General features: G+C 39.3%; 1 protein-coding gene across 11 annotated transcripts in view; it reads right to left on the bottom strand.

Annotated features, from left to right (window-relative positions):
- The window catches only part of PARD3B (par-3 family cell polarity regulator beta), a 1076689-nt gene that overhangs the window by 319372 nt on the left and 739257 nt on the right, over positions 1-18060 (bottom strand). For 7 of the 11 annotated variants that reach the window (XM_024243295.3, XM_024243297.3, XM_063712983.1 and 4 more), the window contains 3 exons: positions 13957-13995; positions 5926-6132; positions 4961-5198 (listed from right to left, as the gene is read on the bottom strand). In XM_024243295.3, coding sequence (XP_024099063.2) covers positions 4961-5198; positions 5926-6132; positions 13957-13995 — 484 coding nt within the window. The remainder of the gene's footprint in view (positions 1-4960; positions 5199-5925; positions 6133-13956; positions 13996-18060) is intronic. The other 4 variants (XM_024243296.3, XM_024243298.3, XM_063712984.1 and 1 more) reach the window with 1 other exon arrangement.

The raw sequence follows: 18060 nt of genomic DNA, 5'->3' as shown, positions 1-18060 counted from the left end.
AAAGAAACAAAGCCTGAGGTGCTAAATGTCTAAAGGATCCAGGACCTGTAATTTCTACTATATGAAAATACAGAATATATGGGACAATAAAAGGGAAGAACCAGCACTGTATTATGGGCAATGAAGTATGAACCTGCCAAATTAAATCATCTGAAATAAAATATAAAGTTAAGGTTTAATTTAGTAATATTCTAGAAAATGGGATATGTGAATCTCTAACAGTTTTTATATTTACAGACTATTTTAGTTAAATATTTTAATAGTGTTTTTCATTAACACCTTAGAGTAAAGAAAAAAACTCTTCCTTATACATTACTATGATATTATAAAAGTAGTAAAAGTAATTATGATGACAACTATATTAGTTTTTGATTTGATGCTGTAAGAAATTACAACAAACAGTGGTTCAAAGAACACAACAGGGCTGAAACCAAGCGGTTCAAGGAGTTGTTAGGCTGCATTCCTTTCTAGTGCTCCCCAGAGAGAATCCATTTCCTTGCCCTTTCTAGTTTCTAGAGGCTGCCCACATTCCTTGGCTCATGGTCCCCTCCCTCCATCTTGAAAGCCGGCAGCACTACATTTCTCTGCACCTCATTTCCACAGTCACCTTTTCTTCTTTTACTTTTAAGGCTCCTTGTGATTACATTGGGTATATTGGGGAAAATGCAGGATAATCACCTTATGTTCAGGTCAGCTGATCAACAACCTTAATTCCATCCACAACCTTAATTTTCCTTTGTCATGTAACAAAATATTTACACAAGTACTGGGGGTTGAGACGCAGACACCTTCAGGGGTCATTATTATGTTTACTACAATAATTAACATTTATTGAATGTTTATTGCTTGCCAGGCACAGGTCTAACCATGTTACATCTAATAAAATATAATTCTCATAAAAATGATAATTCTATTATGCTTCTCATGTTTCAGATGAAGACACTGAGACAACAGAAGTTAAAGAACTTGCTCAGTGTTACAGAAGTGAAAATTACAGAAGCCAGGATTGAACTCAGAAAGTCTGTAGGCAGAGCCTGTAATTTTCACCTCTCAAGTCCATCCCTTCAAAGACAAAATTCTTATCTAAATATATTGCAATTACATGTTGTCATTATCATCAAGACGGTTAACTCACAGTTCATAAATTCTGGCAATCCTAATAATTATCTAGAATATGGGCAAGTTTAAAATTCAAAATGGCAACTGGAAGGACAGAGTCTACAGAGGCCATCAGGACAAATGTCTATTGGGACATCTGTCCCAATCTGGCATTTACTAGACTATAGATCATATTCAATAAAATGTATGGGAGGCCATTATTTGAGCTCCTGCACTAGGCCACAACAGACCAGACCAAACCAGAATGGAGTCACTCATGCTACATGCCATATAATCAAACTGAACTTAGAAATGGGTCAGTTTCCCAAAATATAGGAGATTCCCAGCAACGAATCAAAGAAGGACCAGTGACATGAACTGGAATGATAAAATCCCTCTACTTTAACCCTATAAGGAATGCAATCTGGAAATGAGCAATCCTTTTTTTGTTCCTTGTTTCTGCTTTCTTCAGTCTTTTTCTACCTATGAAGCTCACACCTTCTGCTCACCTCACTCAAATGCCCTTCTATTCTGTAGATGGGACGTGGACCAATTTATGAATCACTAATAAAAGCCAATTCAATTGTTAGAACTCAATTTGCTGCAATTTTGTTCTTTTTAATTTTAATTTTAATTTTTTGAGATGAGGTCTTACTCTGTTGCCCAGGCTGGAGTCCAATGAAGGGATCATGGCTCACTATATCCTCTACCTCCCAGGCTAAGCCAATCCTCCCACCTCAGCCTCCTGAGTAGCTGGGACTATAGGCACATGCCACTACACCCAGCTAATTTGTGGGTTTTTTTCCCTTTTTTTATGGAAATGGGTTTTTGCCATGTTGTTCAGGCTTGTCTTATAACTCTTGGGCTCAAGTGATCTGCCCACCTCAGCCTCTCAAAGTGCTGGGATTACACGCCTAAGCCACTATGCCTAGCTGAATTTTTTTTTTTTTTTTTTTTTTTTTTGAGATTGAGTTTTGCTCTTGTTGCCCAGGCTGGAGTACAATGGTGCAATCTTGGCTCACCCCAACCTCTGCCTCCCAGGTTTAAGCAATTCACCTGCCTTAGCCTCCCGAGTAGCTGGGATTATAGGCATGCACCACCACGCCTGGCTAATTTTGTATTTTTAGTAGAGAAGGGGTTTCTCCATGTTAGGCTGGTCTCAAACTCCTGACCTCAGGTGATCCGCCTGCCTCGGCCTCCCAAAGTGCTGGGATTACAGGCATGGGCCACTATGCCTGGCTGAAATTTTGGTTTTTAATAGTCAGATAGCTAGTATGACATCAGGCCTGCTGGGGTAACCTCAGCCCAGGTGACAGCAGGACCGAAGCAAGTCTTGTCATAACACATCCAGGGGCAACATCACTCCCAAGATTTTCAGCATGAGGAACCTTGCTTAGCATTTCATGAGCACTGGAAATGTAATGGGAAGGCTCACTGCTGTGAGGATTATTTGTATTCCCTAAATGTCACTTATATATGGAATGATGGAACTTTCCTTTCTATGTGGAAATTTCAGTTGACGATCACAAAATGAGAACAATTGGTAATAAATACACCCAGCATTCTTAAATGAGATATCTCCTAAGGGTTTCATAAGAGGTGGCCAAACTGGCCCCTAAACCATCATCTCCCATCACTCACCTTCAACCCATAGAAGTATAGTGATCAATTGATTTGAGAAGAAATTATAGGAGTAAAGACAGTAATAAAAAGGGGGTACTTCTGCCTCTAACACCCAACAAAATAAGTGAGGGGGCTACAAGAAAACCCCTCAGGGAATTTGGAGGTAATTGTATAATAGGAGATTGTCACCCCACTTCCTACCTGTTTATTTTGTGACTTGCAAAAATTGACTGCCTCCTCCCTTCCCCATGCATGACAGCATTCTTGGGAGAGTCTGATGTGTGCTTCTGGAGTGAGGAGGCCCAGAGCTGGTGTGGGATGTGCTGGAGAAGTCTGAAGATGCAAGGCTGGTTGGAACATCTCTATGGCAGGGTGAGGAGGAGCAGTACAGTGGGAACAGGCTGTACTTGCATCATTTGGAGGGTGGGAGATCAGGAACTCTAGTAAGCCAGGTAGATGCTGTGGCTGTAAGTTAAGCTAGAGCTGTCTCAAACTGGCACTGTCCAAGAAGTCTACCAACTGGGGTAAGGAGACTCAGGGGTATATGTCTGAGGTCAGAGGCTTAGGGAAATAGGTCAGTGGGAAAATGACCTACATTAGTGACTGGTACAGTAAGGAGCACTCTAAAAAATCCACAAAAGTAGCCACAAAGGTTCCTTGATGGCCAGATTATACCAGATAATGCCAGTTAAGTAAAATCCTATCCTATTGAATCTTGTCTTTGTCTCCTGGTTCCAAACACTGAGAAATAGGAGAAGGTGGAATCCTGCCTCTCATCATACCATAGGATGCTCCTTGTGGTTCAGGCCCAACAAGCAGAAAGGAAGAAAGCTTTCATTTATATCGGAATGAATATTTTAGCCCCCGACAAACAAGTTGCTTTTTTTTACCCAAAAGTGACCAGAAAACTATCAGCCAGAAAGCTGAGATGTCAGGGTGTGGAAAAGGCAGCCTCAACAGTGTATACTTGAAGGGGAGAGAAGAAACAAAGCTGTTTTCTGACTGTGCCATGTTGAGCCCTGTCTAGTCAATGAATGTATAGCATATGAAATCATATCTCACAACTGTGCTGGGTCAGTAGAGCAAGTATGCTGGCCTCATTTTAAAAGTAAGGAAAGTAAGGTTCAGAGAAGCTAAGCAATGTGTGTGAAGCCCCATTGCTCATATGTGGGGAGTCATGGATCCAGACTTGGGCATCAGAGCCCAGACCCAGTGGCATCTCCCCTGTATCACAGTGCCTCTGGAGGTGACAAGTGATGTGCCCAGAGGCCCGGCCACTGCACACCTAGAGTCACAGAGGGATGAGGTTCATCCACCCTGACTCCCCTACTTCAAAAGAGGTATTCCAGAGGTAACACATAGGGCTTCCCCGCTTTTCACTTTCCCTGTGGTGCCAGAGGAAGTATTTATTTTCATAACACTTTAGTACAAAGGACTGCAGGCATTGTCCAATGCCTCTACTAAGCATTGGCCTTTCTTTTATGGTGTAATCATAGCTCACTGCAGCCTTGAACTACTGGGCTCAAGCCATGCTCTGGCCTCAGCCTCCTGAGTACTTGGGATTACAGGCATGCACCACTGTGCCTGGTTAATTTTTTTTTTCTTAGAAATAGGGTCTCCTGCCTGTAACCCCAGCACTTTGAGAGGTCAAGGCAGACAAGGCAGATCACTTGAGGTCAGGAGTTCAAGACTCCTGGCCAACATGGTGAAACTCCACTCTACTAAAAATACAAAAATGAGCTGGGCGTTGTGGTGCGTGCCTACAGTCTCAGCTACTAGGGAGGCTGAGGCAGGAGAATCGCTTGAACCCAGGAGGCAGAGGTTGCAGTGAGCTGAGATCGCGCCACTGCACTCCAGCCTGGGTGACAAAGCGAGACTGTCTCAAAAAAGAAAAAAGAAAAAAAGAATAGGGTCTCCCTACCTTGCCCAGGCTGGTCTTGAACTCTTGGGCTCAAGCAATCCTCCCAGCCTCCCAAAGTACTGAGATTACAGGCATGAGCCACCGTGCCTGGCACAGTGTTGACCTTTCTTTGACAACAAACTTAAGACAGAGTCCTGTCATCACTGTAAGCTTCCCCAAAAAGCTCCGCTGCCTCTGCAGAAAGAGAACGAGCACAGAGTTGAGAGCTGTATGCATTTGGCTGAAGACGAGGAAAAGCGTGCACTTTTTTCTGAGTACAGACAAAGGAGTGATTTCACCAAAATGAGAACCAACTTTGCCTTCAAAGCAGGCCCATACCTCAGCATGGCGCCGAAGCCCTTCTTCTTTATTTTCCTTTCTGGATCTTCATTCTCCTCTTTGCGCTTTTTCTCCTTGACTTTCAATTTGCCCTTTTCCTTTTTCTTCTCCTTCTCTTTCGTTTTTTTGACTTTCCTGGCTTTATTTTCCATGTCCTCTAGCTCCGAGTTCCCCTGAGGGGCAGATTCACAATTCAGAGCTCCTTGGCCAGAGTGAGAGCTCTTATCAGACAGACCGTCTGTACAGAGAAAAAATAATCAATACCCATGGTCAGGGGCACACGCAGTTAGTATATAGAGAAACACTAACATGTAAAATGCAAAAGAATGAATAACAGCACTCTGGAATTCTATCCCTCCATGTGGTTACTTGCGCCCTTTGAAGATCTGACTGCCTAAATCTGGTTACTTCGAGCAAGACTTGATGATGGGAGTGGGGACAACTGGTTGTTTAGCTGGTAGTATGAAAGGCTTGATATGTGTTCAAGCACTAATCTCTCTGAAAGCTGGCTTGTTAACCTTGATCAGCTCAGAAAGCCTGCATGCTGGGAAACAAACAGGGTGAGGAGAGAGTTTTGAGTATAAAATATCCCAACTGCTTCTACCCAATTAATGCAGTCGGAGTCCTTGGATTGATGCTGCCTCTAATGACTCGAATGAGAATGTCAAGAAATGCATACTTAGTGCTCCTACCCTAAGGGTAAATGACAGTTGGTCCTTGTAGAAAAGTGAAGGAGAACATTTCTTTAGGCTTGCATTGTAAAATAAATTGCATATTGTATTCTCCAATTCCATGTTCATTAAGCCAAAGGGCAAAACATATCAGGAAAATGAATTACTTTTAATATCAAAAATATAATTGTGATCCTATAATCATTTTTTTCTGTAGTTAAGCACACATTCTTGCCCATGATTTGCAGATAATAATGAGATGAAGAAGCCATTTAAGGAGGCATATTGTCCTACCAGCTTCTATTTCTTCAGGTCCATCGTAGGATTTGTCAATGGCTGCTCTAAAGCTCTCATTGCAGCCTCGGCCTCGAACCATGTGCGGCCGGGGCCTGTGAAAGGGAAGGTCATTCTTCCGGACCTCGGCCACTGCAGTCTGCAGACTCTCCAAGGAACTGGACTTTTTCAAACCCAGAGTTGGACCAAAATCTTTGCTTGGAGATTCTGGAAAATAAAGGGCAAAAGGTCACCCCTCTTCTAATGGGGCAGTGTGGTGTAATGCTATTGTTCTAAGAATATTTCTGTCTGGACATCCCAAAAAAGGGGTGTTAAGTGGGTGGGAGTTGGGGTTATACTCCAGCTTTGCCACCTTTTGCAACCTTGAACAAGTGGTTTGACTTCTGTGAGCCTCTGTTTCCTTTTCTAAAGCTGTGATAAAATTTAATATGACTATATGTACATTTCTCTCTATGTAGAAGTGTATATGCATGTGTGTCTATAGGCATATACACACACACCTATGAATTTGAAAGGTTGTAGCTATTTATAGAGACTATGTATGTAAATGAGAGTGATTTCATATATGTGAGAATACCCACATACACACATGCATACTCACAGACACACACACAAACATACCAAGCACCTAACATGATGAGAGCTTCTCTTCCAGTATCATCCTAGCACTCCCACACCTGACAGCTTTTATCATTGCCATGGTTGCTCATATGATTAGTAAGGAACTTACTGGGCATGGAAATAAAAGAACATTGAAGTGACTGTGATTTTTCTAATTAAACACTTTACCTTACCCTACTGGCTATTAATGTATGGTAACTGCAATTTATTTAATCAATCAATCAAGCAAGCAAAGCAAGAAAGAAAACAACTTTTCTGTGTCGATGCTATTGTTCTGAATGTATACCTATTTGGGTATCTAGAAAAGGGGCAACCTTTTAAGGCAATATAAAATTATAAAACAGAAAACATAGAGCACAACTGAATTTGAGTCATTGCTTTTCTGGTATATAATGTTTTTCATTTGTGTGGTTTGCCTTGCCCTCTTGCCTGCTCCCTCCCACTCCATTCCTTGACCTCCATTCCCAGCCCCAGCTAGTCTCTCAATTATCAATAACAGGATTAGGTTATATAAATATTAGCAGCACAAGGATTATCTTTAAGACAGAAGGAATTCTATCAGGGCTCTTGTCTCTACAGTCAAAGCTTTTCCACCAGGGCCACAGCTCATGTTCCTTTCCAGTTACGAAGGAGACTACTGTCATGAAGTCTACTTGCATTTCTGGGAAAAAACGACTGCGTCATTTATCAATAGACAGAGTACCTATTAAGAATTATGTATGTAAAGTACCTACTTCAATGTCTAGCACCTAGCAAGGCTCAATAAACGGCACTACCTTTTATTACTATCATCACTATTTTTGCTTCTATTATCACTGCCACTATGAACACTACTACTAGCAGCTGCACACAGCATTAAGGAATACAAAAGAAGTACAACAAAGCCCTGATGTATATATACACCCATGTGAAGTGAAATAGCAATACACACCTTTTCCTATGATCCAAACATGTTAAAAATAGTCAACATAATGACAATAATCCTAATAGCTAATAATGCATGGAGTGTTTAGTCTGTGTTAAGCACTATTCTAAATGCCTCACCCACAGTAACTTACTATAATCCTTATAGTTGTGCTACTGGTACTACTTTTAGCCCCATTTTACAGATTCAGAAATTGAGGCACACAGCATTGACATAACTTGTCTAAAGTTAAACACTTAATAAGCATCCAGACCAGGAGCTGGGCCGACGCAGCCTAGTTCCAGCTTTTCTGCTGTGTACCATGTACTTTACTGTCTAAAGATGTATTCGCTCTGCACCCTCTATTCGATTATGGTCAAACAACTTAAACTGCCCTACATTGTCCTCATTTCTAAAATAAGAATATTAGGCTAGATTAACCCTGGAGCCTTGTCAAGTAGGCAAATTGCAAAAATTGGATGTTGTGTTATAGTTTCATCATTAACTTACAGGAGACAACTTTGCACTTTGAACAATATACAGGATGACAATAAACACTGCATTTTATAAACCCTACTGGCTATTAATGTAGGGTAAATGCAATTCAATATTCAGTAAATTCAACAGAGTATATTCAATAAATACAACAGAGATAAGATTAAGCAAAAAAAACCCAAGAAATTTCAGGGACAAATTTCAGGTGTTACTTGCAAGTCATAAATACTGAGGATATGTTACTATTAAATCCAGAAAGGGGCATATTTTTTATATTCCCAGGAAGGAAGATAAGTTGAAGAAACAGAAATTGAATAAGATCATTTCTGACAAGAAAACAAAAGGCATCACAGAGGTTTGGGGGTATAGAAGCAATAGTAAAAGCTTTGGAGTTTACAGGAAATATTTTATAATATCAGCCCCTAGGGATGTCTGACATGAAGTCTGGTGAAAACATGAAGATGAAAACTATCTGAGAAAGCCCTGATTCTCTGTCAGCAGTAGTAACCATCTTTTATTTATTAATTGCCATTCAGGAGATTACATTAGAGCCCAAACTGTAAGCATTCACGTCAACCTTTAGCAATAAATTCCAGGGAACATGAAAGTGAATAAATCGTCCAAGATAGAAGGCACGTTATCTAAAAGGTGCTCATGTGAAGCTCAGCAAGAAGTCATAGCTAAGAAGAAACAAATACACTGCTCCTCATTCTAAGCAAACTGAACATTAAGGATTCATGGATTTTGCAGGATTAATAGAGTTGGCAATTAATTCACTCTATATAAATAGAAGTCACAAAGTAAAAGTACTAACTGATGTTGGGCAATATTACAACCTAGCTCTATTGGATGTAATACATGGTAATATTAAAAGCAAAAAGGGTGGTTGACTCCTTAGGTTGTAAATGTAGACTCTGGAGTTTTCAGGATTGGAAAAAAAATTCTATTTATTCCTGGAGAATCCACAGAATGTAGCTGTAGAGTAGGGACTCATGTTAGAGAAGAGAACCAAAATCAGGAAAGTCCTTATAAGGATTTACAGGTACAGTGAACTGACTGAACTGGGGGCTCTGACAAGGACCTTCTCCAGGGATACCCATGTCTTTCATATGTTTGAGGGCTCCTACAGAAGGTCAAGGTTACCTGCCATGTAAGGGATTATTATGTCAATTGACAGGCATCAGTGTTAAATTCCAACAAAACACTTGGAATAAAATACCCTCCCTGCAAAGATTGTGTGGAGTACAATAAATTGCCACATTCAATCCCTCTTCCCTACTCCTACTCTCACCAACTTCAGTTTAGGTTGATGGTGCGCAGAAAATTTTACAGCTTTTAAAATGAGAAGATTCACTGTCTATGTCTAGCCTCACCATTTACACAAATTACATTTTTTTTTCTAGGCTTTCCCTAGAAGCAGGGGTCTCAAGAAGAGGTCTCTTTCGAGTGAGTAATTTATCGAAATCAAAACCTCAGCCACTTGATCCCATTGAAGTTATCCTAAAATATGATGACTCCTCATATTTTCATCTATAGCTGATGCGATATTGGTTGTGGCTTCTATGTCCATGTTCTTTAAGATCGAGAAGAACAGATCCTCCCTTCACAAACACGAGCTCAACATACACAAGATTCATGAAACAGATGACACATAATTATCAAGGGTCCTAAAAGAAGGATCTCACATAACAATTATTCTCAAGGTGGTATAATAAAAACATTCTTAATGTCAGGTGCCAAATTTTCTCTTAAAATTATGGCCTCATAAAAAAATGCCACAAATTTTTTTTTAAAAAAAGATGTTATAGCACTTTTAAAGATTCCATCTGTTTCCAAATGAAGGATTGGCTTGACATGGTCAAAGTAGAGAGAAATTTCAGGGTCATGTCTTCTGCACAGATCAATCCTCAGATACATCCCCTACTACCCTCCATTCCCCAAAATTGAGCGTTATGAAAAGAATGAACACACACACACACACACACACACACACACACACACACATACACACACATTCCAAGACTAAAGAGTTAAGCTGTGCCAGGCAAAATGCCCATGTGTCCTGTAGGCATAAAAAGGGTGGCAAGAGGCCCATGAGAGAGCTACCACCTAGTTGGAGAGGTGCCACTATGAAACTGATTCTTAAGATGCTGAGAAACCGCTGCCCCAGCCTTCCAGGTATTATAGAAAGCCTCACTTCAACATGCTATGAAACAGAAGGTCCTTCCTGGAGGATAGTTTGGATGTGGACCTCAGTTTCTCTGACTCAGTCTTGGATTCCTGCCCTTGCCTTACAGCTGAGCACTGCTGTTGCTTCTCCACAGGCAGATGATTTGAATAATTGAGAATAAAACTGTCTAGAGGGTAATGGTTAATACTGAAGGATTAAAAGGAGGCTGTAGAATATCCAAACATTCCCTGCTCTGCTAATTACTTCTTGAGTTAATAACCTCTTTGTGCCTCAGTTCCCTCAGCTATCATACTGAGGATAAGAAAAGCATAGAAGGGTGCCTGGCACATCGTGAGTGCTCATAAAGCAATGGTGATCATTACTGTCACAGTCACTTTTGTACCACCTCTAAACATTTCAATGAGGGAAATCTTAGATTTGATTCAATCCATCATTGAATTCTTAAATATGACCATGCGTTCTACAAACAGCTAAAAAGGACTTCATAAAAAATGCTTTCCCTTTTTATTCAAAAAGGGAAACAACTCCTTAAATTTTTTTAGAACAAACTCCTTAAATTGTTTTTTCAAACAATGCCTTACATTTCTTCTTTTGACACAGGTATATATATGTTCATCTGTTCATCACATATAGAGGCCATTGTGATAAGATAGATTAATAGTGGAGTCTTAGTTCCCCTTCTCCTTAGGCTATAATCACCTAATTAGTCTGAGATTTAATTGGCAATGTTTGAACTTCCCACTGTAGCATTAAAAATCTCACAATAAAAGAATGCCTTAATCCAGAAGACCAGTAATTGGATCTTCCATTATTGATGAAATTGCTTCCAATACATCCATATTAAAAAATGAGAAATTATTTTAGGGAAGATACTCACTTCCAGATACACGGCAAGTTTTTCTCCCAGCTAGAGCTTGTAATTAACAAAAACTTATGATAAATTAACAATAAATAATGTATTAATTTGTACATTTCAATAACATCAATGGCCCTCAAGGCACTTAGTGAAAATTAATTAAGTTACAGTCCTTCCTTCTAAAATAAAGGGATTGTTTCCCATCATAAATTAGGGATCAAGATTATTATAATGCCACCCAGGGGTCACAGCATGAGACCTGGGAAGGCTGAGAATTTGTCAAGATAGCTTGCTTTTATTATCAATTTTGCCTTGCCTTATTATGAGCAGTCAACTTGGACAAACACAATAGAAACGCCTTTCCTGCTGCATGAGGAGTTGTGATGTGAAATTAATAAATGTAAAACTCTTTGAATACAAAATTATTGTAAATTCCAAGTAGGAGTCACAATACCACTTTATTCTCCCACATATTGCACTTTGTCTTTTCATTTTAGATTACATTTACTGAAAATTTTCTATGTTTGATTTTTTAAGTAGATTTCCTAGAGGCAAAATGTCTTATATGCTTTACTTGATATCATTGCAAATCCATTAGCCTTTAAAAAATTCTCCATAATATCCAAATGTATAATTTCCCAAGTTATGTTATCTGTGTTAACTGTGTTCATAATGGGCCTAATTACCTTCTTGCCTATCACAGTGTTCCAAATATTGATCATCATTCCAAGCTTATCACAGTGCCCTGTTTCCTATTCATTACCATAGGGCATAATGCAATTTGGCTTTACATTATCTGCTGTCATTTGGGTCTCAGTTCTTTTACTGGCAATTTCCAAGTTCTCCAAGAGTGGAATTTTTCTTTTAAGCCTCACAAATCCCAGGGTCTTTTATCGTTTCCTGAAATTCACATCAAAATGTTCAATAATGAACTTCTCATTAAGATTCATACATTTGCATAATCTCCCCTACCCTATCTCCAAATACTTTATTTTAAAGTGAAACTATCCAGAGAAAATATGGGAAGATTATGTGAACAAATAAATTCCTTGATTATGAGTATAGGCATGGCCCTTCAAGTGTGTTCAAATGTTTGGCAAGTATTGCTATACACTTTAATTTTCTTTACTAAAAATTCCTTCTTTCACAAACAAATAGTCAAAATTTTATGCCTCACCCTGACTTTCCTGAACTCAGATTATGTCCCCAAAATGTAACAAATAGTGGATTCATTACCCCAAAAATATTCTGACATTTTTCTTTTTCTTTTGTCTTCTATCTTACAGATAAGAAAATATACTCCACGGTTCAACTTAGTGGTTAAACTATTTCTAAAAATACATATATAACCTTATCTGTGGGTAGATTCTGTTAGGGCAACTGAGGAACCCAGAAAACACCATTCCCAGCATGCTGGTTTGTTTTAATCTTTTGTTTTCATTCTTTCCTCCCTTAGAAAGACTCTACTGGATTAAAAAAACAAAACGAACAAACAAAAAACAAATAAAAAGCTGCATTCAAGAAAATAACTGAAAAATTAAGTACACAGCATTGGTCTCCAGAAGAGACATGTGGGTACTTATAGGAAAACACCACCTTTATTATTTAAATAAGTAATAGAATACTCATTTGAGGGTCAAATAAATGGACCAGTGTGGGAAACTTTCCTACCTGTGATACAGGATCAAAAAATGTTACCTACCTTTCCTAGACTTATTGATTTTTGTATCCTCAGGACAGAGATCTACCGCACAAATATTTGTTGTAGGAAAAAAGGAACATGAAGGTAAAGGGTACTTACAACACTGGGATGCCCCTTTTCTTCAGTGCTGTGAGACTGAACAAAGTTTTACATGGAGAAACAGTCCACAATTGCTTCACTTCCTCAAAGCCCACATACAGCTTCCTCTTCTTTGTTAATACAACCCTTAGGTTCTTTTACATACTTTCAATGATTTAATAATTTCTGCCCTACCTATAATTATTCATTCTTCTCTATATTTTGCCTTTCTTTTCATACTAGTAGTTCCTTTTGCTTAACTTATCTTTGTAATATTAACGTTTTCTGCCATTTCCACCTTATGTGTGCTTTAAATAGTCTTATTTTCACCTACTGCCAAGAACACCTTTATTTGCCTTCCAGCTCCTCCTTGTATAACTGGGTAACAAGCTTTATATTCTAAACACAGACCATTGCAGTGATTTTTTTCCCTCTCTTTCCTTTTGCCATTAACTCTTTGTATGTCTTGCTAAAACAGTAAATGTTTCTTCTGCTTTTGATTGTTGAGTGGTTTGTATGTTTATGTGGGTTGTATACGATAGTACTCTCAAAATAAGGCATAATATAAAGAATTTTAATGTTTCCTCAAAAACCATTAGCAAAACATAAAAGGTCAAAGTTTGATTGATTTCCTGGAGGGTACATACATGAATGTATCTTTACATATTGTATAGCCTGGGCATCTGTATTTTTTAATGTTAAATGCTATTTTTATAATTTTTTGTATTTTTCCCCTTTTTATACCTACCCGATTGTACTTGAAAAAAAAAAAGAGCATTTCAATTCTCAATTACTGAGTTATTTACAGAACTGGTAGAAAGTGAGGTTTTTCAGTTTCATGTTCATATGAATAACAATTTCTTTATAAATATACTTTAAGCAAGGTTTCAATCTAATGTTAAAATGTCAAGCCAAAATCAAGTCAGCTGTTGACAATTATTTACTGGGTATTTTTTGTGGCTCATCACTGTGTTTGGTCCTAAGAGGAATGGAAGATAAATGTGACTATAACATTTTCTGTGGCTTTATAGTTTACTAAATTTTTTTCCTGTACAAAGTGAAGTCTAATCACACACAATTGATCTTACCCAAATTCAACTGTATGTTCATGATGAGAGAAAACTAGAAAAAAAGGTGGGAGGATATGCAGGATAAAACAACTTAATGAGAGCAATTTCACTTACCTTCCATCTCAATGACAGCGTGCCCTTGAGGGACTGTGTCTGCGAGGGAACAGGAGTTTGGAGAAATGAGTTGTTCGCTGCGGGTCTTTGCTTGCCTTTCTCATGCTAAGCATCTCACCACCCTGAGTATGATTCCTGTGTTTCAAGATTTATAGCTTTCATGTGTGCCTGAGTTAATGTGGTCTGCTATAACAAAAATACCATAGAGTGGGTGGCTTATCAACAATGGAATTTTCTCACAGTTCTGGAGGCTGGGAAGTTCAAGATCAAGGTGCTGACAGATTTGGTGGCTGGTGAGGGCCTGCTTCCTGGTCCATGGATGCCTGTGTTCTCATTGGGTCCTCATATGGTGGAAGGGGGAAGGGAACTCTCTGGGAGTCTTTTTTTTTTATAAGGAAACTAATCCCATTCATGAGGGCTCTACTACAGCTCTCTGCACCAGCAGAGATGGCATTGTGTGGATGTCACCAAAGTTGCTGCCTGTGCCCTTGGGAGGGATAGCCTCTGTGACCCATGCTATACTGGGTCCCATTGGAGTTCTACCTGGGGTGTCCAAGCAATTTGACACTACAGCACAAGGAACAGAACCCAGTGGTGTTTGGCTGCCCTATTCAGCATGCACTGAGGTCCTGAGGGCACCAGCAGCCCTTCCTTTGACACCACTCTGTCTCCAGGGCCCTTGCACTCTGGGCTTGTTGGTAGGAAGGATTGTCCTGATGATCACTGAATTGCCTTCAGAGTCATTCTTCCATTGTCCTGGAGAATAGCTCCTGGCTTCTGCTGAGATGGCTGATCCATACTAATCTCCTTATCAAACAGTTGTTTGACCACATCCTTAGTATTCTTTCCCAAACAGGCTTTTTCAGACTTTTCAGTATGGATAGGCTGAGAATTATCTAAATCTTTCAGCTCTGCTTCCTTTATGATGGACAATTCCATCTTTAAGTCATTTTTCTCATCTTGAATTTTACTATAAGCAGCCAGAAAAAGCCAGGCTGTGCCTATGGGTTCAAAGAAACTATCTACAATTACATTAATTAAATATGCTATCTGGATTTTAGAGAAATCAGAGAAATTTGCTTACAAATAGCTTCATCTAAATACCCAATTTCATCACTTACAAGTTCTACCTTCCATAAAACACCAGAACAACACACTTCAGCAAAGTTCTTTGCCACTTTATATCGAGGATGGTCTTTTCTCCAGTTTCCATGAATAACATGTTCCTCATTTCCATCTGAGACCTCGTAAGAATGGCCTTTACCATCCATATTTCTACCAACGTTCTATTCAGGATTATGTGGGTATCATCTAAGAAGACTCAGAGATCGAGGCTTTCTTTACAGCTCTCCTCTTGTGATGGTGGTGTTGGTGGTGTTGGTGTTTTTTGTTGTTGCTGTTGCTTTGTTTGTTTCTGTTTTTCTTTGGAGCCCTTGCCAGAATCACCTTTTAAAAGTTCAGTCATGACAATGTGGGCTTTTTTTTTAGCATGCACTTAAAAACTCTTTCAGCCTCCACCCATTACCCAGTTTCAAAGCTGTTTCCATATTTTTAGGTATTCGTTATAGTGTCATTTTACTTCTTGGTACCAATTTTTGTCTTAGTCCATTTGGGCAGCTATAATGAAATTTCATAAACTGGCTTATAAACAACAGAAATTTATTTCTCCACTGTTCTGGAGGCTGGGAAGTGCAAGATCAAGGCACAGGCAGATTCAGTGTCTGTTGAGGACCTACTTCCTGGTTCACAGATGGCCATCTTCTTGCCACATCCTCATGTGGAAGAGCTTTCTGGGGCCTCTTTTAGAAGAGCACTAAACCTATTCAAGAGGGCTCCAGCATCACGACCTAATCATTTCTCAAAGGCCCCACCTCCTAATACCATCATATTGTGGTATAGAATTTCAATGTATGATTTTTGGAGGGAAACAAACATTTTGTCTATAGCAATGTGTCACTATCTTCAAACACAAGCCAACTATTTCATCTGGTGTTTGACTGATGAAATGGCTGTCTCTTTGAAACAATAATTTTGTATTCTCTATGGTGAATTGAGGGGATTTCCAATGGTATTTTGTAATTTCCCTTCACATTCCTGAGAGGCAGTGCCTGAGTCCTACATCTCAAGTAAATTTCAGAACAAACACTCAACCTTCTTTCAATTCTTATTTTAAAGTTCCCTGAGAGTGCAGACAAGGAAATGTCATCCTATTGACTTGGCAAGGCTACTCAGATGCTATATGAGGCTTTCCTGGTCTGACAAACCTTGAGCTGAAATTCCTCCCATTTTCTTTGCTGCCTCAGAAATAAAAGATTAAACACTTAGCTTAGTCAAAGACATTCTAGTCTATGTGTAGAGCAAAGATAAACACACATGAAGTAATAACACCAGAGAATGTATAGGAGATCCTTAAAGCTCAAGAAAGACCCATCTCAGGGGAATACAAGTCCCCAAATTTTAGAAAATAAATTGTTTGTACATCCACCTGGATTTATCTGGATTCATATTTCCAATGGTAGCCATGTTACCTGTTTACTCAGCTAATTAATTGCATCTTTGGCATTCACTCATAATTTACTCTTTAAAGCAATTGCTATTACAAGCACAATCTGACATTAGACATCTTGGGTTCTCTTGGTCAATTTTTTGTTGCAATAACTGAATACCTGAGAATGGGTAATATATAAAGAAAAGAAATTGATTTCTTTTAGCTCTAGAGACTAGGGAGGCCAAGGTTCAGGGGCCACATCTCGTAAGGGCCTTCTTGCTGGTGGGGACTCTCTGCAGAGTCCCAAGGCAGCACAGGGCATCACACATTGAGGAGGCTCATGACAGATGGCCAAAGTAGCTTTTATAACACACCATTCTCATGATTACTAACTCACTCCCTCAATAACTCATTAATCCATCAATCCATGAATGGTTTAATCCACTAATTTATGAATGGGTTAATGGTGGCAGAGGCCTCATGACTCAGTCATCTCCCAAAGGTCCCACCTCTCTCCACACTGCTGCACTGGGAGCTGCGTTTCCAGCACATGAACTTGTTGGGGACACACTCAACCATAGCAGTTTTATGCCCTAGCTCCACCCGTATACTATTTGTGTTACTCTACGTGAGGCTCTTACTTCTCAGTGCCTCAGTTTCCTTATCTGTAAAACAGAGATAATGATAGAACCTCATTTATGGGGTAGTTGGAAGATTATCTGATACAGAACTTTGAACATGATACCTGGCACACAGCAAATATTCAGTAAATGTCACCTCTTAGCATCATATTTTTTTTGGTGAACAAAATTTACACCCATTAGGAGGATTCTCTATAACCAACAGAATGGCAAGAGGATTTCTGCTTCCCTATTCATACATTGTAGGACAGGGTCATTACTAGCTCTGAATTTTCACTCTTTATTGAAAACTTCTACATTTTTGGTCTAAGATTTCTTATCATTTTTCAAATCATCTTCTATCTCCTTTACTTCTATTAGTAGCCCAAATAAACTTGTTTATTTCTTGCAAAGATATTTTTCATGAAGAAGTAAAATGCTAAAATAATTTCCTGAGAATAACCATGCCAGGGACAGCAAGTAAAGAACCAGTTAGTTTCTTTCACTCTTCTCCATCAGACTAACCCATGACACCATCAACAAAATTACAAATCAGACAAGGTTGTGGACTTTTGGGATCACTGGCCAGCAGGTATCTCTGCAAACCACATACCAAGAATGCTGACATAGAGTACAGTTAAGGACTGGGGTATTTTAGGCTTGCAGAAGTCAGAGAAAAGAAAGCACAGTGTGACTTTGAGTCATTGAGTAAGACTTCATGCATGATGTGGGTCATATCCTTGAAGATGGATGGTATATAGGTAAGAGAAGTAGGAGGTGGACAGGCACACCACTTAGAGGAAAAGGCATGAGGAAAGGTCCAAACACGTCTACTGGGGGGTGGGGACACGGGGAGGATGGAGTGACTAGTAACAAAAAACAATGTGGTAGAGATTGGTGAGAAATAAACATGAGTAGAAAGGATAAAGTAAAGACAAGAAGGGTTTTGAAATCTGGCTAAGAAGGCAAGACCCAAATTAGGGGACAATAGAAAGC

Source organism: Pongo abelii, chromosome 11 (genome assembly GCF_028885655.2).
Source record: "Pongo abelii isolate AG06213 chromosome 11, NHGRI_mPonAbe1-v2.0_pri, whole genome shotgun sequence".
NCBI classification, from domain to species: Eukaryota; Metazoa; Chordata; class Mammalia; order Primates; family Hominidae; genus Pongo; species Pongo abelii.
The sequence above is the reverse complement of the archived record's forward strand: the minus strand, read 5'-3'. Positions and strand labels throughout refer to the sequence as shown.